Here is a 23,632-nt window from a genome sequence, read left to right as displayed (position 1 = left end):
TTTGAACCCTGATTTTGTCTAGTTTTCCAGCTAAAAAATACTATCTTTTCCCTTATATGAATTTATTAGAGGAGAAATTCCTCTGAGAAGATTCCCCCAACCCTTGAACAACACCTGGATTACAGCAGCACCTGGATTACATTCACTCAGTGAATGAATGAATGAATGAATGAATGAATGAATGAAATAAGTAATCTTCCATTCTCTGATAACTACCTGTAAGACATACTAGCTAGGGCACTCACTGGGCATCATTTTTTTTCTTTTCTAATGCAGGTAGCTTCTGAAGGGCAGAGTACATCCCAATATCCTTCTTGCATATCTGACCCACTTGGCATGATGCTTTCTTTGTATAGGGTGAACACCTAATATGTGTTTACAGATTGACCAATCCTTTAAAGCCCTAGGCTTGCGGCGAAAACAGAATACAGCTCTAGCTACCGAGAATGGATTTCTTATTATTTGCAGCAAGTCCTGCTATGTTGCAGTCTACAATAATAACAGAATAAATTATCCCTTGACACTGATGCTTTAGGGGAAATCAGAAGCCATGGGTATTCTGAGAAAATAATACTAAAGGTAATTAATCTTTCTAAGCTTCAAAAATTATTCTACGTTTAGTTCAATCCTGGCATTTCATAGAGAATTCAAATATGTTCTTCTTCATCTAATTAAATGTCCATCTGAAAGGACTTCCCTCTGACTATCCTACAACTGTCCCTGGTTTCTCCAGAACTGGGAAGCAAGCAGGACTTGTGGCTCTGTGGGCTTCAGGGAGTTGACGCCCTTTCCAAATGGAGGGAAACAAACACTCCTCAGTGTTCTGGTTGGGGGAGAAAAGGGTGGGTGTGGGTCCATTCACCTTCCTTCATCCCAGCCTCCTCCTTCCTACTACTAGTTTTCTTGGGAATATTATTTACTTTCCAATTTCGAGCTATTTCTTTTGCCTCCTTAGGAACAGCTAAGCAACCAGCCTGATCATACTAAACTTGTGAACCAGCTTCTTCAAATCTGCCACATCAAAACCTGGGCTTTCTTCCTCAAAACACTAAGTGCCCTTTTAACATTGCCACAAGCCATCAGATGTTACCCTGCTGTTTAAAGTGGCCTTGTAAAAGATTAAATCGTCTCATAGCACACAACTCCAAATTTCATTTTCATAAGACTCTCAAGTACTGTATCTGTGGTGAAAGAAGAATTGTTTTGTCCTTTTTCATCATTGCAGGATGGAAAATTAGTGTGTAGGGGAGCAAGGAGGAAAATATGCTGCAGAGACCCCGTTTCCCCAAAGCCACCCCACCTCCTACAAATCCAGGTCATAGCAGCCGGAGTGTTGGTATGTGGTCAGCAACCCACTGACACGGTCCTCAGGAATCCAGTTCCTTACAACATCCAAACTCTAATCTCCTTTCTCCACCCCCTTCAGGACCACATTCTATCCAGAAAATGTGAGCTAGCCAAAGGAAAGGAAAGTCAGCCTGTTCTGACCATTTGTACCTATATGACCTTGAGAGAGCCATTTAAGATCAGTGGGTTACTTCAGCTACATATCATTTAATCCTCATCAAGCCTTGCATGGAATTACTATTCCCACTTAGCAGATGAGAAAACTGAAGCTCAAAGAGGTTAACGGTTTGCCCAATCCTTTGTCTTTCCACCGCCCCACGATGCACTACCTCCTAAATGTTTAAACAGGAACAAGTCAGCCAGTGGCTGGACAGAGTCACAGGTGCTTCAAAAGAAAAGAACCGATGCTCCCATCTCCCCATGTCCACGGCTACAGTACCACCCAGTAGTCCTGAAAATATTTACATTCAATTTCAAAGACAAAGGGCATAAAAAAGAAGAAAGTGTTATGGCCTTAATTACCCTAAATTTACAGTCCCCAATTGAGAATCCCAATCATCAGAGGAAAGAAGAATCCCTTCCTTTTTTACAGATCTACAGATCACTATGGTGCCCAGGGAGGCTCTATGTGGAGATGCTGAAGAGAAGGGAGCTTGGCCTCTCAGCTGAGATTTGGTACAGCCCCGAGAGGTGGGTTAGAGGTCTTGGAGATACCACCTTGCAGCTGTCCAGGGATGATGGGAAGGAAGAGTAGAGGCTGTTTCAGAAACTAGTCAGACCCCATCATTTCTGAACTTGATAAGGAGGTGGGCTGCAAAGTCTTTTAATGCCAGGGCACAAAGCTAGACCACCAGGACACTCCCCTACTTGGGGTGTGACCACCCTTACTGAACTGGCCCAATAGGTGTTTCTCTAAGTGAGGCTAGTGGAACAAAGACCAGGCCCCCACTGCTCACACACCAACTCACACATGCAGCCAATCCACAAATGCTAAAAGAACTTCCAACTGGTTCTGAACTGTTATATCAATGCTCCATACTATTAACTAATTAATTGAACTCTTCCAAGTCACCTTACAGTTCAAAACATAAAAGAAGATTAAATGGGAGGGTTACAAACGATACTTTTATTTCAACTTTGCCTATTAAACCCAGATCCTGGAGATGTGTCCCCTCCTGGTGAGAAAAATGACCATTTTTTAAAATCAAGTTCAGTGTTAAACCTTCCCCTACATTATCATAACTTATTTTCCCAACCCCCAGGGAGATAGTTATTTTTAAAAAATCATTTTTTATTTTCTAGTTACAGTTGACATACATTATATTAGTTTCAGGGTACAGCCCAGTGATTAGACATTACATACTTACTAAGTGATCATCCTGCTAAATCTCACACCCATCTGACACCATACATAGGTATTAGAATATTATTGACTATATTCCCTCTGTTGTATCCTACATCCCCACGACTATTCTGTAACAACAATTTGTAGTTCTTAAGCCCTTCATCATTTTAACCTAACCCCCATACCCCCCCATCAAGCAACTGTCAAAATATTCTCTATATCTGAGTCTTTTTCTGTTCTACTTGTTCATTTATTAGATTCAATTGTTGATAAATATGTATTTATTGCCAGTTTATTGTTCATATTTTCAATCTTTTTTATAGTCTTCTTCTTAAAGAAGACCCTTTAATATTTTATGTTGAAGAGTTTGGTGGTGATGAACTCCCTTAGCTTTTTCTTGTCTGGGCAGCTCTGTATATGTCCTTTAATTCTCAATGATAGTTTTGTTGGGTAATCTTGGTTGCAGGTCCTTGCTTTTCATTGCTTTGAATATTTCTTGCCAATCTTTTCTGGCCTACAAAGTTTCTGTTGAGAAATCAACTGACAATCTTGTGGGAGCTCCCTTGTAGTTAACTAACTGCTTTTCTCTTGCTGCTTTTAAGATTCTCTCTCTGTCTTTAACCTTTTGCATTTTTAGTTATGTGTCTTGGTGTGGGCCTCTTTGGGTTCATCTTGTTTGAGACTCTCTACACTTCCTGGACTAGTATATCCAATTCCTTCATCAGGATTGAGGAAAGTTTCCCGTCATATTTTTTAAAAAGGATTTCAATTTCTTGCTGTTTCTTATCTCCTTCAGGCAACCCCATGACGTGAATGTTGGTGCACTTGGAGTCAGGCATCCCTGAGGCTTTTTACACAATCCTCATTTGTTTTTTAGAGTCTATTTTTGTTTTTTCTGTTCTGATTAGGTGTTTTGTTTTGTTTGCTTCTTTATATTCCAAACCACTGATTTGATTTTCAATTTCATCTACTCTGCTGTTGGTTCCCTCTAAATTATTCATTTCAACCAATGTATTCTTCATTTCAAACTGGTTCTTTTTTATGGTTTCCACATCCGATTTTATACTGTTGAAGTTCTCTCTGAGTTCATCTACTCTTCCCCTAAGTTCAGTAAGCATACTTATAACCAGTTTTTGAACTCTACATCTAGTAGATTGCTTGTTTCCATTTTGTTTAGGTTTCTTTTTTTCTAGGGTTCTATTCTTTCATTTGGGCCATGTTTCTTTGTCTCCTCATTTTGGCAGTTCCCCTGTGTTTGTTTCTATGTATTAGGTAGAGCTGCTATGTCTCTAAGGCTTGGTGAAGTAGGCTAACAGAGTAAGTATCCAATAGGGTCCAGTGGCACAGCCTCCCCATTCATCCCAGCTGAGCATCCCAGGTGCACTCCCCTCCTGTTGTAGTAGACCCTTGATTGCTATTGGCACTTCAGTGGGAGGGATTTACTTCTAGGCCATTCAGCTACAAGGACTGGCTGTGACCGTAGTTAACTGTGTAGGGGCCCATCCCACAGAGTAGGACTTACTTCAGTGGGGATTGGTGCCTACTGAGTCTGCCCCTTGAGTGTGTTGCTCGTAGAGGTGGTTGGGTGGTGCTTTGATATGGTTTGAAGTTGTCCACTGGGTGCACTGGCTCTGAGGCCTCCAAGGAGGTACAGGCCAAGGTCACTGCCTGTGCTCTTCCTGGGGCCACTGGCATGAACTACAAAGTGATCTGCAGATGGCTGCTATTTGTGCTGGGTTTGGTGGTGCCCAGGAAAGGCCAAGCTGTGAACCAATGCCAGCTGCCACTAGTGCCAAGCCTGAGGCCACTTAGCAAGTAGTACAGGGCACAACGAAGCCAGATGCTGCTTGTTTGAGAAATCTCAGTAAAGTATGAGGGATGAGAGAAGACAGGCCATTATTTTGCAAAAGCCATTAGAAAGAGCTTAGGTGGGACCAAAAGTTGTTGGAAGGAATCACAAAGGCAGCGAACAGTGATAAACAGGTTGAGGGAGACTGAGATATGGCCCCTGCCTGCCACTTCTGTGGTACAAGGGCTCAGAAAAGGAACAATGGCCTCTGCCATCACTTCTGTCTGGGAGAAAGCTGTTCTTCCAATTCTCAGCCTGATGCCAAACATTTCAGCTTCTCCCCATATTCCTCTGGTGCCTTGTGAGCTGCTATCGCAAGCACTGGAACTCAGAGGGAGTGAATTCAAGTAGTTCATGTGCAGGCCCTTTAACAGGAATGCCTGGCATTCAGTATATCACTCAGCCACAATCCCTGCTGGGTTTTTGCAGTCAGAAGTTATGGGGACTTCTCTTCCTGGCACTGGAACCCTAGGCTCAGGGGCCTGATGTGGGGAACTGGGAACCCTTGCTCCTCGGGGTGGACATCTGCAGTGGAGATATCCTTCCCGATTTTTATCCCTCATGTGTAGGTATGGGACCAGCCAGTTCCTAGTCTATACCCCTTCTACCTGTCCCAATGTGACTTCTCCTTTATATCCTTAGTTGTAGGACTTCCATTCAGCTAGATTTCAGGCTATTCTGAATAATGGTTGTCCTGTAGTTTAGTTGTATTTTTGATGTCTGGAGACAGTTATTATCATTGCATTGTATTGACAAGTAAAATGAGGCTCTGAGAAATTAATTACCCAAGCTCATCCTCCTGGCAAATGAGAATTCTAGATACAAAATCACCTCTGAGATGATCTTCCCACTACAGTAGTCTGTCTGATCCCACAAGAGTCTGGTCCTTAATAAATTATCCATTAGTAATGAATGAAGCCAAAGAAAAGAGTAAGCCTGGGGATTTTTTCCGACATGAGATCTCCCTAATTGTACCCACTCTAGGGACAATATGACAGTCCCTTGCTGCCATCTCCACCCAGGTGAGCATCTGACATTCTGCTCGGCCCACTCGTCTCAGCCCCAGAACCCCAGCGCTGGAGAGCTGAGGCAATGAAGAAAGCATCCACAGCCTGAGAAGTGGGCGGGAGTGGAAAGGGGATAAGTACACCATGTGCCTGTAGGAATTTGCTCCCTAAGGTCCCTGCAGTGATTTCGTTTGTGTCTGGCTTCCTATAAACAAAAGCAGAACAATGAGAGGAAGGAGTACCCGGAGGCACCAGCGCACGCAGTGAGGGGAGGAAGTTTGTGGTGCACGCCCGCAGGGCGGCTCCTGCCACCGGTGAGAGAAGCGGAGCAGTCGGCTGGGCGCAGCGCACTGCAGGCACACTCACAGCTCTCCAAGGAGAAAAGAAAGTTGAGGGATTGGGGCTGGGGAAGAGAGGTTTTTTTTTCTTTTTCTTTTCCCTAGTAGCAAAGCAGGAGGGCTGGCTCAAAAAACAAGCACCACGAACTGACACTTGGGGTAACCTTCAAATCCCTGTGCTCCCCATAGTGAGTCCTTTAGTTACACCCCTTTTCTAGATGAAATTAAAATCAAACGGGGTTACTGCGGGGGGGGGGGGGGGGGGGGGGCGGGCAGGTAACCCAGATTACGACATCCGAATTCCGAATTCCGGGAGAAGGAAAGCACAGAGAAAGTAGAAAACCTAACAGAGCTTAACCTCTTCTGCGCCAGGTGACACAGGCCAGCTCCGAAGGTGGCGCCGTGGCCTCTCCCTGGACGCCCGCCGGCCCCTCTCCCGGGAACTGGCACCCTGTCCTCGCCTCCGCCCCCCCACCCCCACCCGTGGAAGAAGTCGTGGAGCCAGAGCAGCCTTTTCGTATCCCCGATCCCTGATTCGCTCTGGACTCGCACTGGACTCGCACTGGAAATGCCCTGAACTCGCTCCCTCGCTTGCCTTTTTTCCCCTGCCGGTATGTATCCCAGCACTGTAACCCAAAACCCTGATTTTCCCGGATCCCTGGGAAATTAAAGCTTCTGTGTGCCCATCACCTCCTCCCAGCCTTCCAGCGTCCTAGGCGTCCGCGCCCGCGCCACAGAGGACCCCGCGAGAGAGTTCGAGGCTGGACTTCCTTCAAGGGAAAGAGAAGGGAACCAAAAGCCTCTGAAGTTTGGAAAAGTTTCCAAAGGGCAGAGGATGGGGAACAGGGGTGCTGACCTGGAAAATGGGGAGGATCACCTGTTGACCGAGGGAGGGAAAGTTAGCCTGGCCCCACCTCCCTGGGACACCCCGCTCCTGTCCCGCGGAGCCGAGCCTCCCTGGGACACCCCAACCCGCCCCACGCTCACCTTGAGCCCACGGATCTCGCCGAGGTGTAGCTGCAGGCGGCGGTTCACCTCGCGGATGAGGTTGCTGTGGTCCAGCATCGCGCTCACCTTCTCGGCCTCGGCGCGCCGCAGGCTACGGATCAGCTCCTCCTTGCTCCACTGCAGCAGCTCCTCGTCCGACACTTTGGACAGGTCCTCCACGGCCGCGGACGCACCAGCAGAGGCTGGGGGACAACTTTCCGCTGCCGCCGCTCCGCTTCCGGCCGCCTTCGACATGTTATCCGTGGGGTGGCAGGTGCAAGTGGGTGGAAGAGGCAAAGCGACACCCAAAGGCGCGGGCGCGGCGGGGCCACCTCCGCCCACACCCCCGTGCGCTCCGGCGAGTCAGCGGCACCGCCCAGGGGCCGCTGGGTTGGGGCGACGAGGGTTGCGCTGGGCGGCCATCCTACCTCGCCATCACGGTGCGCGCGCCCGCGTACCCCCCAGGCCGGGCAGCCACCCGCGCGCTGCTGCCGAGGCGCATCTCAACTCCCCGCAAGTCCATGGCGAGGGGCGCTAAAAAGCTGGCGCCGCGGCAGGAGAAGCTCGGGGGACCGGAGGAGGCACAGAGGGGAGTGCCGAAGGGGCCGCACCCCGGTTCCTTTGCCCTCTCCTCCGCCCTAATTCCAGACTGTGGTCCTCCACACTCTGGCACACACAAGCGTGCGCTTTCCTCCCCCTTGCCCAGTTTCAGCCCGTGGCTTCTCTCCTCTCTTAATGTTGCAGGGCGCCTCCAGGGCTGCTCTAGCAAAGCATCTGCTGCTGCCCGAAGGCTTGGCGCGGCTAAGGGGCGGGCTGCGCTCCTCCCGTGTCCTTTGCTGCGTCCGCTGCTGCTCCCAGGCTGCTGGGGGAAGCCTTGGATTTTCAGAGCCACGCCAGGGGAAAATGCACCGCGAGGGGGGGAGGTAGAGGCTGGACCAGCAGGAGGAGGAGCCTGGAGCCGGGGGCTGCGGGCAGCCAGCCGCACCTCCCTCGCCGGCTGGACGAGACAACGGCTCCACAGCCTCCCGGGCTCCGGAGGCCGGCTCCCCGCTATTCCGCCAGGGAAGGTCGGGGGCGCGGCTAGCTCTGCCGCTGGGACGCGGGTGGAGCTCGTGGGGGAGAAGCGTGTTGTGCTTTGGGAGGCTCGAGTGCGCCATCGTGTGGCCAAAGAAGCTTCCTCCTCCGCACACCAGGTTGCTCAGCAGGCAGAGGAAAAAGCTGCCGACAAAAATGAGAGAAGCTTGGTATTTGGGGGCAGGAGAGATGGGTAGCAGGACCTGAGGGGTAACCGTTTGTTTGAACTTTGGAGAATGAAAGAAAAGATCAGTGGAGGAAAAGGGGGGTGCGGTGATGTTAGGAAAGGAATGTTGAAAAAACCTAATGCTCTGCAAAGGGGGAAGAGAGGCTTCAAGGCACTGATCTTTGGGGACCAGCCCCCCTCCCATCTTTGTCTTTTCTAAAAATCCACTACTTTGCTAAGAAGCTTCAGGGGAAGGTTCTGGATCTTTTAAATTTTTAAATGAAAACCATCAAGGCCTTAAAGGAAAAATAGAATACCTTCTACTTCCTGAGGCCTGGATTTTAAGGTCAGGTCACCTCCCCTCTGAGCACAGCGCTGCCCCTCAGGCAAGTCGAAATGCCAGCCAAGGAGATTTCCATTTTTCTCTGTGCTGCAGGCTGCTGGACTTACTGCTTCTGCTTTTTATGGTGGTAATTTCTGAAAGAGGGTGTCCTGTGCCCCTGGGTTCTACCTTTGGGCTGCAAAAGTCTCTTCAACCCTCCCCATTCTACCCTCTTGTGGAGTCGCATGGAATCCTGAAGGACTGGATGCGTTTGGTCCTGCGCATGTCATTTAGGTGAACGCTGTCCTCTCCCGGAGACAGAGTCAGGAAACTGCAAGGATTTACCCCTGTGGAGCTTCATGAAACCAGGGTGCAGCGATCCACCAGCTCCTCCCTGTGTGTCCCCTGATAATCAGGGGAAACTCGTGATGATCAGTTGGAAACTTCTGAGACCTGGCTTCCTGCAGAGTAAGGAAAAGTGGTGCTGCCCTCTGACCTCCAAGTTCCCCTCAGCCTGACTGAATTTTAGACAGGTTTCTTGGTGCCCATAGGTCCCTGATCACCCTTTATTTAGATCATTTACTTCAGAAAGTTTCCATTGTAAATTATTTCTCTGCACTTGAGATGTAAATCTCCCAGCTTTTCAACAGTTTTACCACCCAGGCATGTTTCTTAAGGACAGAGAAGCCATCCCTTGGAAATGGAACCATCAAGGAAGATAGAGCCACTATACCCCAGTCTGGGAGTGTAGAAGCCTAACTTCAATGAGAGCTCATTAGCAAAAACCAGTGGCCTGAACACACTGACCAACTCCTCCTCCCACTCCCAAAGTCCTCCAGGACTTTCCCAACAGCTCATCTCAGGGCGTAAGCACCCCCCTGCCCTTTTATGTCAGTGGAGTTAAATTCAGTGTCTCTCTCTTTGTCCTTTTCTCTCTCCTCTCCCCTCCCTCCCTCCCACTGCAATAGTATAGAATAAAGTCTTCCTTCCCTGTTGAACCATGTCCAGTGCAGTATTCCTTTGACACCTCCCTTCTCTCATGTGCACAGAAGGTTCTCCTCAACACAATTCCTAAGACCACTTTTGGCACAGGAAAAGAAAATACAAGCCAGGAAAATCTAAGTCCCATCTCTGCCACTTGGTAGTTCTTCTCTTTGGACAAATTATCTAACCTCCAGCAGCTACTGAGATAATGCACATGAGGTGCTTTATCAAGTTACCTGCACGAATGCCATGTTATTGCTACTGATACTACATTTGGGCAGCCTCTTATTTGGAAATAGCAATCTCTACATCTCTTTTCTTTTCTCCATCACAGGTTTGTTTTTCGAGAGTCCTATTCTAAAACAAAACAATCCGCCCCCTTCTCTGCTAATTCTCTCGGATGAGTTAACACCCAAGTAGATAATATAAGGCAGACGAATGGCTGCCAGGAGGAATGGACTTGTGTGGGGAGGAGCAGGAAGAAAGGAACCCAAGATAAATTTCTCCACAAATGTACGTACATTAGCAGCTGCTCACTGCTGGTCTACATCGCCTTGATGAGGTTTTAATGTTTTGTAAGGGACCAAAAGTTTTGCCTTTTGGGGCTATTGATTTTAAGCTGTCATTAAGAAACAAAGGACTCATGGTGGGGGGGGGGCATTTAAATAACCTTTGACCCTCCTTTCCTGCTCAAGAAATTTATGTAGAAAAACTAGGATGATCTCTTAGCCTAGTTTGAATTACAGGAGGCTCCAGACAGCTTGTTGGCTAGACACCCTCATGTCCCATTGTTTCTGAGTCACTAGGCAAGAATCTGTCTGCTGTGTATGTCCCCATCTTTCTCATCTACCTGTGAGTCACCATCCACACTTGAAAAAAACCCATTTCCTCCTTTTCTCCTTTGTCCAAAATGCCGTGTATACTCAATGTTGCCGCACTGCCTTTGGAATTTTCATGCACATGTTAATTTCCCACGAGCACGAATTAAAATTTTATTTTCTCCTGTTAATCTGTCTCTGAATTTCATTATTAGTCCAGGTGGAAGAGCTTAGAAGATGGGAGAAAAATATTCATTTATTTTAGTCTCCACAGTTTCTCATTTTGGTCACTGACCAGGAGAATTATTAAATGAATAATGTTTGTTTATGTTGCTAAGGTCATGTGTGGTGCCAGGAACTTCACTTGACTGTTAAAAACAGACAAAAGGCAGTCACTTAACAGAGGGCCTTCCACTCCAGCATCACCTCTTTCAAATCTGCTTTTCATGCAGCTACTCAAGTGAACCAGCTAAAAGTCAAGTCCAACTGCTTGACCCCTAAGGTAGAAACGTTGCTCCTAATTCTTCACACCCCTCCCTGTGTAATTCCTGCCACTCTGGCACATGCCCTTGCAGCAGCTCCCACTGAGGGGCAGAGTGCACCTCCCCTCCCTAAAGACACTGTGCTTGCCCACAGGACTTGCTCCGCTAATGGAATATGGGCGCATCTAAGGGTGTATCCCTTCTCTGATAAGGCCTCCAGAGACCTCCGTCTACTCACCCTACTGTCCTTCCATACTTCCCTGGGAGAAGAGCTAACTTTGAGTAGTTGTGGTTCCTTCAGCCTGGGCCCCATACAGGGTCATACCAGGCAACCTGAAGACCCACACCCTGAAGTGCGACCACCTTCCCCTCTCAGACTCACAGATCCATATGTGAGAATATGTGGTTGTTGTTTAAGCCACTGAGCTTAGGGGATATTTATTGGCCATTAATGCAGACGTCAGCAGACACAGCTCCCCTGTCTAAACCCGTCAGTGACATGTCAGCATCTTTCTGCAGAGGTCCTTAGAGAAACACGTGAGGTGAGCACAGTCTGGCCCTTGCCTACTTCTCCAGCTCCACCTCCCACCACATCTTGCCTTATGTATTTTCCCACTGCCAAACTGCCCATAGCTCCCTGTCAGCACTCTACACACCTCTGTGCCCCTTGGATGCCATTGTCTCATGCGCAGAATGCCCTCCCTGCCTTTTCCATTAGATCTGCCCACGGCACCCTTTCCTCTGGGTCCCTGGCATCAGCCCGCACTTCCCCAGTGCAGGCAACGGTGAGCATCCTTCTCCACTCCCGCGACTGCCAGGGCATACCTCTACTCGGCACTGTAAACAGAATGTCGAACCAAAAGTATAGGTGGAAGCTCAGGCTAGCCCAGCCCAGTCCCAGCAGAAACTTGAACTCCAGCTAGAAAGTGATATTCTTTCTTTCGTATTTTCTCCAACTCTAGGGATTTCTGTCGTGCATTACAGAACTTTTTGGTGCAAGAAGAGATGCTACTGAAGACTTGCTGAGCATATCCCACAATGCCTTATTATGATACTGCAGCCTAATCCATGGGGTTTCATGGCAACTCAGGTTTTAATCTTATGGATATTGTGAATTATGTAATTGTTTGTGTATTCTCTCTGCACTGGCTGCTGGAAAGTCAGATCCAAACCTGTGACCACACTCAGCTACTTAGACAAGCTTAAGGAATATAATTTGTTGACTAATCTGACTTCTGTAATTTTACTTTCAAATTTCTCCCTCCAGATTTCTTTTTTTACCTTGTTCTGTATGTATCTTTGTAAGTTACCTAGTACATATATATATGTATGTGCATATGTGTACATACATGTATGCACATGTGCACATACACAGCTGACCCTTTTAACATGGAGGTTAGGGCTCCCAACCTCCCTCCATCCCCACAGAGTCAAAAATCCTGTATAACTTCTGACTCTCAAAAACTTTACTAAGAGCCTACTGCTAACAGGAGGCCTTACTGATAACATAAATAGTCAATTAGTGCATATTTTGCACATTGTATATATTATATACTGTACTCTTGCCATAAAGCCAGCTAGAGAAAAGAAAATGTTATTAAGAAAATCATGAGGAAGAGAAGATACACTTATGGTACTGTACATGTTTATTGGGAAAGCATCCACAATACGTGGGCCCATCATCCAAGCCTATGGTGTGCAGAGATCACCAGTGCAGATGTATGCAGTGCACACACACACACACACACACACATATACACACACACAGCACAAGAGAGGAGCAGGGAAGGGGCAAAAGCGGGAGGAAGGTCTGGTCACCAGTCATAAACCCCACAGTATTTTCTCCCTCTGCTGGCCCCTAACTCCCTGAACACAGTGGCCACTTCCAACCTGGAGTCAACACTCAATAAAGAAATCAGGGAAGGAGGGGCAGGAACAAGCCTGCTGGAGGCCTCGTTGAGATGTTTTCATCCTCCTTGTTTGGAATGTCTTGCCAACCACGACACATATTCAAGACCTCTTTCTTTTGCAGACTCTAATTAATCTTTAGTATATGCTAGTTTGGAAGTAAAAAAGAGTGCTGCACGGTTTAGAAAAATCTTCAAAACTGTTTAAAAGGAGGATAATATGGTGTTTTAACAAGTTAGCTCGACATACACTCAGGTGATGGATGTATTCACTGATGATGCAGGATGCAAGTAATCACACTGCAGGGGAAAGGCTGAGGTTCATCTCACTGTAATATCTGTGTTGTGGCAAGTAACACAAGCAGTGACTGGAACACCCTATCTTGCCCACCAAGGACCAATTTCCTGGGCAGTACTTCAAAACTCAGCAGAAGTGCACTGGACTTTAGCTTTGTTACCTAATGCTGAGTCCAGATCCGGCGAACAGCCGGGAATTCCTGGAGGAGCAGGAACTGCGGCTGGCGGTGCACCTCCCTGTGGGGAGCCTCTAAAACACACTTCACTTCCACCGTAAGCCGCTGTAGAAGTGCTTCGCCTTGATCCAGCCCCCCAGATGGACCATTTAAGAGCTTGCCGGCTTTTATTGCATTTTGTCCTGCCAAGTACTATGACAGAAATTGCCAGGGAAGGGTTGGGCTACCTGCCAGACTGCCCCTGAGAACGTTGAGATCCCAGATGTCTTCTGGCTCATGGCAGCAGCTGCTGTGGAAATAGCATGGCCTGTGACGCTGTAGGTAATGCTGTTTTGACTATTAACCATGCCGCAGGTCTCTACTGCCTGGATTCTCAACTTTGGCTGCATATTGGAATCACTTGCAGGGTCTGAAACACGCTGATGCCTGGGCCTCTCCCTAGAGGTTTGGATTTAACAAGTCTGCAGGGCATCACGCATATCGGGGCTCGTAAAAACTCCCCGTGTGATTCTGCTGGGCGGTAGTTTGTGAATTACTGTTGTAGATAGTGTAGACCAGTGTCCAACGGAAATACAGGACAAACCACAAATGTAAGGCATGGGGGCCATTAGAATTTTTCTAGGACTTGCATTTAAAAAGTAAAAAGAAACAGGTGGGACAGATTCTATTTATTCATTTTTAGAGAGAGGGAGAGAAATATTAATGTGTAGTTGCCTCTCTCACACTCCCCATAAGGACCTGACCCACAACCCAGGCATGTGCCCTGACTGGGAATTGAACCAGCAACACTTTGGTTCACAGGCCAGCATTCAATCCACTGAGCCACATCAGCCAGGGATAATTTTAATAATATATTTTATATAACCTAATATGTTGAAAATGTTATATCAATAGGTAATCAACATAAAAATTAATGAGCTGCTTTGCATTTCTTTGTAGTAAGATTTCAAAATCTAGCACATCTGTTACACTTATGGCACATCTCAGTTCAGACGAGTCACACTGTAAGTGCTCGATAGCCACAGGTGACTAGTGGTTACCACACTGGACATCGTGGCCCTCTGTGATCGGGGGAAGGGAGCAGAAGAGTGACAGTGGCACCTGAAGAATGACTTCCCAGAAGATATCCATGTGCTAACGCCTGGAATCTGTGCATGTCACCTTATGTGGCAACGAGGGGCTTTGCAGACGTGGTCGCATGAGGGATGGTGAGACAGAACAATCACCCTGTGTTCCGCAGTGAGCACCAAATGCCATCACATTGATTCGTACAGGAGAGAGAGGCACGGGGGGGCGTCGTGGGGCAGAGGAGAAGGCACTGAAGCCACAGAGGCAGGGATTGGCGTGATGAGGCCATGAGTAAAGAAACACTGGCAGCCACCGGCAATGAGAGTCGAGGAACAGACTGTCCTCAGAACGTTTGGAGGAAACACTGCCCGTCCGACGCCTTGACTGTAGTCCACGTCAGGTTCCGGGCCTCATGTGAGATAGTAAATTTCCGTTGTTTTAAACCACTCAATCTGTGGCCGCAATAGGAAACTAATACAGCTCCATTTATAACAAAGCACTTCTTTTTCATCTGGATTGTTGTCGTTATCATAGTCTCTTTTTTTATTACAGCTACTTGGATACCGATTGATTTTTTTTCTTTCTGGAGGACAGGGACCTGTCTCATTCACCCATGAACCCTCCTCCAGACCTGGCAAGAGTTGTGGGAGTGCAGCAAAGGTTTGTGGGTGCTTCTGGAGCCCAGATGGGGGTGGGAGGTCAGATTCTGGTGTGAACTCAGGAGAAGCGTGAAAGCCACCTCCTGCAGAGATGGTTAAATGGGAAAGCAACAGACCATAAACATCCCAGAAGTCGACTGTCTTGCCTGCCTGCCCTGGTCCCTGGAAGTGTCTTTGAGAAGCTGTAACCCCAGGAGTTAAGGAAGAAAAGGGAGGAAGTACTAAAAGCAGGAACTGCCTAACAGGCCTGAACCACCAGGCGAAGTCCAGGGGCACACGCCCTGCCCCGTGCAGACCGAGCCCATGCAGCTGGGAGTGTGCGGTCCCCTGGCCGGGCTGCCTGACACAGACACGGTAAAGGGCCTCACGAGTGAAAATGCCTCCTCACACGTCTGTTCATTAAGATTGCTTTTTGCCTAACACAGAAATCAGCTGCCCCGAGGGGGTGCCAGTTTGATTAGGAAGACTTCTCTGCAGCAAACAGTCTCCTAGCAGCATTAATATCACCTGGGATTTGGGGTTATAAGAAGCCACCATATAATTAAAAATGATAAGTGACAGAGCGAAAGTTGAAGTACACTCACTGTCTTTCAAAGCACCACGGTCACACGTGACTGGAGAAGAACTGGCATGGACAAGGCTTGCGATCTTACTGAACCGATGACTGTGAGACAGGCATTCTCAGCCATTCCACAGACAAGCAGTCCGAGGCTCAGGCCAGAGTCACACAGGGAGCGCGGGCTGTCACCCTGCTGATCGCCTTCACCAGAAGACACAGGCGGAGTGTGGGGCTTCTGCAGGTGGCTCTCAGGCCCCCAACCGTCCAGGCAGCCCTCAAGGAGTAGCACAGGGGTCTTCAGTAGGGTACTCAGTGAGACACAGCTTTTGGCTTTAGCAGCAGAGCAAACAGGCTCTGAAGGTGGCAGAGAGGGAATCTTTTGCCTTTGCCACTTGGGAAAGAATCTTTAATTTCCGACAGTCTCGCCTCAGCGCCACTGTGCTGCTGGGCAGTCCCCACCCCTCCAGGTCACAGGCTCCCAGCCACTGCCCCAGAGATACCACCCTAACTGGGGCATCTAAAGGACCGACTGCTTCACTGGGAGTTTGTCACCTTTTGTTCTGTCTTTCCTAACACTCATCATTTGCAATTATTTCTATTTTGTTTACTTTCCACTTTCAGCTGGGAAAGGCAAGAAGGGAGGAGCTGTGTTTGTGTTATGTGTGACCCATGGTAGGTACTCAGTCCCTCTCTCAGTGCCTGGATAAATAGAAGGTGTTCATATTTGCTCATCAGCAGAGCAGGCCCCTAGGCCCTCTGTGATTTATAATAACTCAAATTCTGCTCCCCCCAGGAACGCTGATCCAATTGGCTTGGGATGAGGCCCCTGGAAATGTGTATTTGAAGGCTGCTTCTTGGCTTATTCTGATGTTACTGGCCAGTAGAACAGCATCCCAGATCTCTGTGCCTGCCTGCCTATCTCGCACAGTTTTTATTTGTTCTCTTTGCAGTGAGAGTTATGGCAACAACCTAAGTCATGCATTAATTTCTGGGTCCTTGGAAAGCCTGAGAGTAGCATATGAATCCTATTTGCCTACCATGAGGAGCCGTGAATAACACTCTAGGGCTAATGCTACCTCTGATATACTGTGAGATAACATCGCACAGCAAGAAGAAGGAGTGACAACGACCACCACAGTCTTTGGAGAAATACTCAGCATAGCTGAGGAATTCCACGTTTGGGGATACGTATTCCAAGTTCCTTGGAACTGGAAAGTGACATCTTTGGGGGACTTGAAAAAGAACCAGAAGCTAGGCTACTTAAAGGTGGTCAGGTAAACTCAAAGCAGGTTTGAGTGACAAGACCAATCTTGCACACGCTTTCAGCACTAGATGGGGAGGGAATGAGACTGGAAATGTTAGCAATAGGGGGTAGAGGCCACGGTCACACAGTGGTGGCATCAAGAGAAAGAACAGGAAAGAAGTTGAGGTCCTGAGAGATTAACTTTGCTGGGGACATTTATTATCCATAGTGTGGTTTGTGGACCAGCAGCCTTAGCTTCACCAAAGACCTCATTGGAAATTCAGGATCTCTGTCCCTAGTCCAGAACTACTGAATAGGGATCTACTTTTGACAAGATCACCAGGTGATTGATAGGAACGTCCAAGTTTGAAAAGCACTGACCTAAACCAATGGCAAACAGAGGTCTCTGGTGAGGAGAGGAAATTCTTTAAAATTTAGGAATTTCTCAGCTTGCAGAGAATTCCACTGTGGACCTTGTCAAGCCTCCATCATACTGAGGGAGAGTGTGACTAGGTAAATAGTGCTCACCACTCCTTTATTCCTGATTGTCTCGTCTCCTTAAAGAAGATGCAAAGTCACTAGAGTCTGAGAGTCTTACTCTCCTTCCTGTTCCTCCCAGAGTGCAGCCTTGAGACCTGGAACCGGACTTTGGGTAAGCAATGATGTCAGGTAAAGAAAATTCTGAAGGGTTAACCGATGACCTGCTTCTACAGTTTTCTCCTAAACATCCTTGGCCTAGAACTTCCACTAACGCTCCTGGGAGGATGTGTGAATATCACAAAAATTTAGAAAATGGTTGGGGAATCTGTTAAGAATACTCACACATATAACAAGGCCTTCCCCCGAGGTGGTCTTTCCAGAGCTGGAGTTGAGGAAGATGCTGTTGCTGTGAGCTGCAAGCTGCATTAAATGCCCCAGAGGAAAGGTTACATAAAAGTAAAAGAAATCGTGAAACTGATTTGGGTAGCGGCTGAAAACAAAACAACAAAACCTTCGTCCTCTGGTTCATTGGCTTTCATCTCCCCCCTGGGGCACAAAGAACTCTCAAGTGCATCATAACATCACTGCTCCTCTTTCACTTCCCTGTGGCAAAGGAGCAGCAACTGTAATTCGTATTTTGAGGACAGGTCAGGCAAATATTACCTCACAGTTACCCTCTACTGCAGTAGAGGTAACTCTACTGTGTCTGGAGTGAGTGCAGTCCGAGTACTGTTTCAGAAAACCGATGAACAAGATAGTCCTGAGATGCATGTGTGTGCACACGTGTATTTGTGTACGTGCGGATTCTTGCCTTCGCAGCACTGAGAAGAGACTTTGAACAGTGAGAGCAGAGAACTGAAAATTCAAACATACAATTACAATCCAAATAAACACGGTCAATGGTCATTTTCTCAGGGGGAAAAAGAAATCTGCACCAGCCAGGCTCTCCAGTGTCCAATCTTTAAGGAAATCATGCTCTTGGTTACACTATTCTACTACTTTCTCTAAGAAATGAAATGCTTAGAAAGAAGGTACTCATGTTCTAAGTGTTCTATCAGGCCTGAGAGGATGGCTGGAAAGAGCCCGGGAGCCCAGACCAAAGCTCAACTAGAGAACAAGCCTGACCTCCAGCCACCACCCAGCCACAGGGCTGCTGTCCACGTGTCCCTCTGCAGCTCTGTGTCTGTGCCTTTGGAATGAGAATGACAAGCACCAGCCACACCTCTTTGTGAAACCAAGTAAACAAAGTAAAACAGTGAAGGAAACATGTTTTAAAAAGCACATGTTGCCCCAGCCAAACACGAAGTGTGAGTATTTGTTCTGGATATCACTCATTGCTGTTTTACTGTATCGCTCTCTGACTAGTAAAGGTATTCTCAAGTAAGTCGGGAATTTAGCAGAGAAACTGTAATACCCCTAATTGTTCCCATCCCTCTGGAGTTGCAAAATCACCAGTATTATGATTCATGCTGAGACAGGAGCTGTAAACAACCACCAAATTCTAAGCTACATGGGAGTGGAGGACATACTGGGGGGAGGGGGGCAAATAAACCTGGAATTTATTTATAAAAATTTTTGTATTTATTTTAGCTTTTTGCACAGTGGCGGTATCATAGCCAATGAGGTTTATTTGAGGTGTGATTATTGCTAATTGAAAAAATTGTGTATTTATTCTTATATGTTTAAACTTCACTCACCTTCAAAGTGCTCTCCATTTGATGTAATACACCTATTGGGACATTTTTTCCACTCTTCAAAACGGTTTGTGAACACATCAGTTTTGATGCCTCCTGGTGCTTCTGCTGTTTTTTGTTTCACCTCTTCCACATGGGCAATACATTTTCCTTTGAGGACTTTTTTCATCTAGGGAAACAAAAAAATTGCTCAGGGCGATATTGGGTGAATGGGGGGTGGAGGATGGGAGTCCTGCCATTTTTGGTCAAAAACTGCTGAACACTCAGCGTGGCATGGGCAGGTGAGCTTGTCAGTCACCCATCATGAAATGGGCAAACGCACCGAAAGAGTCTTCAAAAAAATTCACTGCAGCCTAACGCAGCTTCGCCAGCTGGTGCCCTGACACAGATGGGTTCCTAGAACACTCATCGGGTGAAGGAGACCTTCCCTCCAGAAAATAATTCCAGTTTTCTGGGCCCCCCTATAATTTTTCAAATTACATGTATCAACCCCTTTCCTATGTCTTCACACCCAACTCTATACCCACTGCCAGAGCCTTGGTTATTCCAGAAGGAAACTCTGTAAATTAGCAGAAGGCACCTCTTCCTTGGGCGGTGTCTCAGGTAGTGTATTAATGTATCTCTTTAGAATGGATTGGCTCACATTGTTAGGGGGGCTGAGCAGTCCCAAATTCTGTAGTCCACAAGCTGGAGACCCAGGACAACCAACGGTATAGCTCCAATCTGAGTCCCTGAGCTGAGACTGGAGAGCTGGTGGTGTAAATTGCCGTCCAACTCCAGAGACAGAAGGGTAACGTCCCAGCTGGAAGCCAGTCAGGCAGAGAGCAAATTCTCCCTTACTTGGTTTTTCTGTTTACTCAGGTCTTTGATTAGGTGAAGTCCACCCACATTTGGGAGGGCAATCTGCTTTACTCACTCCACTCAGTCAAGTGTTAATTTCAGCTAGAAACTCCCTCACGGAATAGTGTGTGGCCAAATATCTGGGCACCCCATGGTCCAGTCAAGTGGACACATGAAAATAACCATCAAAATTAGGTACGTGGTAGCCCACCAGCTACATTCCAGCCCCTGTCTGCCCCTCGGCTGAGCACCCAGCGCAGAACACGGTAGACACAGCACACACAGTGGCCCTGCCCCCCACTTAGATCAGTTAACGCTGATCTAAGAAATGGCCCCTTCTCTTTTCCAGAATCAAGGACCTTGGAGACTTGTGTTGGCTCCCTCAGTTTCATTGTGGACTCTGGACTGATTGTGGCTTTGCGCTGCAGGTACTACTCCAACACAGAGCATTTCACAGTTTGTTCAAGCCAGACCTCCTCCTAATCTTTTACCTGGGGCCACCCAGCCGAGCCTCTGAGTGGTATGGCTTGCCAGGGCCAAGGGAGCAATGCAGAGCCCTTCCTTTCAGTGGGAGAAGCGCCGCTGTCCCCTGAGCTGGGCAGGCCCGGGCAGCACATTCAACTTCCCCTCGCTGACCAATAAGAGAACAGAGGAAATAAAAAACAGGAGACCAGGGAGAAGTCAAAAAACAAAATGAGCCCTGGCTGGTGTGGCTCAGTGGGTTGAGCACTGGCCTGTAAACCAAAGAGTTGCTGGTTTGATTCCCATTCAGGGCACGTGCCTGGGTTGTAGGCCAAGTCCCCATTGGGGGTGTTTGAGAGGCAACCACACATTGACATTTCTCTTCCATTCTCCCTCCCTCCTGCTCTCTAAAATAAACAAACAAATGAACAAATAAATAAATAAAATCTTTTTAAAAATGAGTCCACAAAGTAAGGAATCGTGTAAATATACAGGGAGATAAACAGGAATAACAACTGACAAAGCAAAAACCTTCAGTGAGTTCTGAGTGTTATTCAAAAATAACACTTGTGCAGAACTGGAGCATATGGACTGAATCACTGTTTACCAGCCAGGGACAGGGTGCTGTCAAGTTCAACACATGTGTGACAATTAGAAGTGGAATGTGTGGCACCTGGTGTAGGGCTGACATTCGTCACTTCAGAAAGAAGACGGGTGGCATCTAAGAGTCCCCCACATAAAGTTCATACACATGATACATAAATGTTTCATAAAGCAAAGAGTTGAAATAAGCAAAAGTTCCAAGTGAGATTAAAGAAAAAAGGTTTAAATGTTATTGGCTAAGAAATATAAACAATGCAACCAGGGGAAGCTGGGGAATATAGTTCTTGCTATGGTAACAGATTTAGAAACCAAACATAACTCTGATGTGGAAATGCAATTTTTATGCTGGAGGAATAAATATGAATTGTCTTGCCTTAAAATCCCAAACTCAAGGAAGCTGAAGCTTTGAGAATGGTGGCTTTAGATGATTTTTCACAGAAACACTATGAAATTCTGACATTTTCACTGCCCAATGGATAGCGCTCATGTGGAAATGTATTTGCTGCTAGATCAATGGCTAGTTTTAGAGAAACCCAGTTTAAGCAGAGTAATTGGGAAACCCAATTCCAGGCCGATCTAACCAGCAAAAATCACGGAACAGGATCCCAAATGCTCTTAGTATTTGAGTCTCTTCTTAAAGAACCTGGACCTCCATGTCCTAGGTAAAGAGTGGCATCATCTCTGTCCTTCTCACCAGACCAGTCTCCTCGCCAGTGCACCCTGGCCACACCTCCTTTATCAGCACTTGCATGTTCCGTGGGCATCTCGAACCAAACCCATCCAAACCTGAATTCCTGACGGCCTCCCAAAGGTGCTCCTCCTGCAGATGGGACCTCCTCCCACCTCAACAAACAGCAACTCCACTCTCCCAGTTACACAGGTCAAAAACCGTGGAGTCATCCTGGACCTTTTCTCTCATACCCTTCATCTAACAATCCATAATTCTATTGGCTCTGCCTTCCAAATACACCCAGAATTTGACTGCCTTGTACCACTTCTACTGTTATCACCCTAATTCAGGCCACCACCATCCCCTGCCTGGATTATGGCTGCCGCCTCCTGAAAGCACACCCTGCTTCTTCCCCTTGCTACGCTTGGTCTATTCTCAATGTTGGTTAAATATAAATGAGATCATGTCACTCCTCTGTGAAAAACTCTCCAATGCCCCCCATGTCACTCAAAGTGAAAGCCAAAGTCCTTACACTGACCTCAAGACCTTACACAACTTTTTCTCCCCCACCTCCAGATATTGGTGTGGCTTTATCTCTATCACTTTCTCATATGTTCACTCTACTTCAACTGCCTTCATCCTGCCTCCTTTAACACACCAAACTCGGTCCCGCCCTAGGGCCTTTGCACTTGCTGCTCTGTCTCCTGAGAACACACCTATCCTAGATGCCCGAAGTCCCTCACTTTCTTCAGGCCTTCTGCTCTCAGCTGAAACATCTCGTAAGGGCCTCCTGGCCACGTTGCTGAACATGTAATCCCCCCTCCAACACTTCCAAACTCCCTCCCAGTGGGGACTGGCAAGAGTGCGGGGGAGGGGGGTGTCTCTCCAAACAGTCCCAAGACTATCTAATGCTTTGCCATCACGTAGCTGCACAATCTGGAACATGTGACCTGGGTTGCCAGGGAAGGGAAAGAGAGAGCTTGGAGGTGGCACACTGGCCTTACGTGCCTGGACATATAAATGGCACATATCACTTTCATGCATATTTCATTAGCTTCGACTTATCAGTTTCGCCTAGTTGAAAAAGGACTGGGGAGACTAGGATTCTTTTTTTTTTTTTTTCATGCCGTATTGTCTTTAATTAAGCACAAAGACTCTTCCATGATGTCACCCAGAACCCCTTTCACTGCGCTGCCGGTCTGTTTGGCTTCCTGTCTCCTGTATTTCTCTTCAGCAGTGTGGAGGTGCATTCCCTTTCCCTGGTTTCTGCCTTGGCCAATAATAAACATGTTGGAGAGCTGGGTGGCAAAGCTGTGGCTGTGGGCATCTTTCACACGAACTATGTCAAAAGAACCGAGTCTCCCTCTGTTGGTGTCCCCAGGTCAGCACCTCCGATCACCTTACACAGGTTACCAGCATCAAACCTGATGACAGCAGTAATTTGGCCGGCCTCCAAATCAGTCTGAATGGTGGTGTTCACCTTGACGACAGGATCAGGGTAGCGGACGGTGCAAGCATCATGGGTTTCCAGATGAGGGGTTCCTTGGGTGCTCACCAAGATCTTCCTCACTTTGCACAATTTGTACTTGGCCTCCTCAGGTGTGATATGATGAACAGTAAAGTGACCATGGTGTCATAGATCTGATTGAAACTCTCTCTGATCTTGTCAATGCTGATGACATCCATAAAACCAGCGGGGTAGGTTACCTAGGTTGGGACCTTGCCATCAATCTTAATAAACCACTGCCTGTAGATCTTTCTTACTCCATCTCCGGTTAGGGAATAGTGAAGTCTTTCAGGTTGTGGGGACCGTGGATGGCCGAGGAGCAAACACACTGGTCAGTTCATCCAGCAGCCAATGCTTTTGGAGCTGCTACACACTTCAGATGCTTCTTGGTACCACAAGCCAGTATGGTGCTAGGCACAGGGAGAGGACCATGTTCTTCCATTGCTCCAGGAGCAAAGGGTTTGCAGCTGTGGCGCACTGATCTAGATGCTCTGCCCCAGAAGTGTATTTTGTAAATACTCACAAAGGACAAAAATACACGTGGGAATTCTGCACATGGAATTACAAGTTTGTTTATTTGTTTGTTTTGAAATCCCTTACTGCTTAGGTACTAGGGATCCTTGTCTCCCTATTCTATTGCTGTAAGGTTAATCTTTGATTCCTTTTCATTGGGCCATTCAACATATTTTGAGTGGCTCCTAGATGTCAGACATTGTGAATGAAACTCAAGATACAAGGCGCAAGGTAG

General features: G+C 47.3%; 1 protein-coding gene and 2 pseudogenes across 3 annotated transcripts in view; 1 reads left to right on the top strand and 2 right to left on the bottom strand.

Annotated features, from left to right (window-relative positions):
- Positions 1-7,918, bottom strand: part of CCDC85A (coiled-coil domain containing 85A) — a 170,363-nt gene extending 162,445 nt beyond the window's left edge. For all 3 annotated transcript variants that reach the window (XM_037143441.2, XM_037143442.2, XM_037143444.2), the window contains exon 1: positions 6,874-7,918. In XM_037143441.2, coding sequence (XP_036999336.2) covers positions 6,874-7,128 — 255 coding nt within the window. In that variant the 5' untranslated portion in view covers positions 7,129-7,918. The remainder of the gene's footprint in view (positions 1-6,873) is intronic.
- A 10,778-nt stretch (positions 7,919-18,696) lies between these two features.
- On the top strand, positions 18,697-18,870 carry LOC119047972 (uncharacterized; annotated as a pseudogene).
- Positions 18,871-22,498: 3,628 nt separating this feature from the next.
- LOC119047966 (40S ribosomal protein S4-like) lies at positions 22,499-23,326 on the bottom strand (annotated as a pseudogene).
- Positions 23,327-23,632: the final 306 nt, after the last annotated feature.

Source organism: Artibeus jamaicensis, unplaced genomic scaffold (assembly GCF_021234435.1).
Source record: "Artibeus jamaicensis isolate MK-2021 breed Jamaican fruit bat unplaced genomic scaffold, CSHL_Jam_final contig_465, whole genome shotgun sequence".
Taxonomy (NCBI): Eukaryota; Metazoa; Chordata; class Mammalia; order Chiroptera; family Phyllostomidae; genus Artibeus; species Artibeus jamaicensis.
Note: the sequence above shows the minus strand (reverse complement) of the source record. Positions and strands in the feature narration are given on the sequence as shown.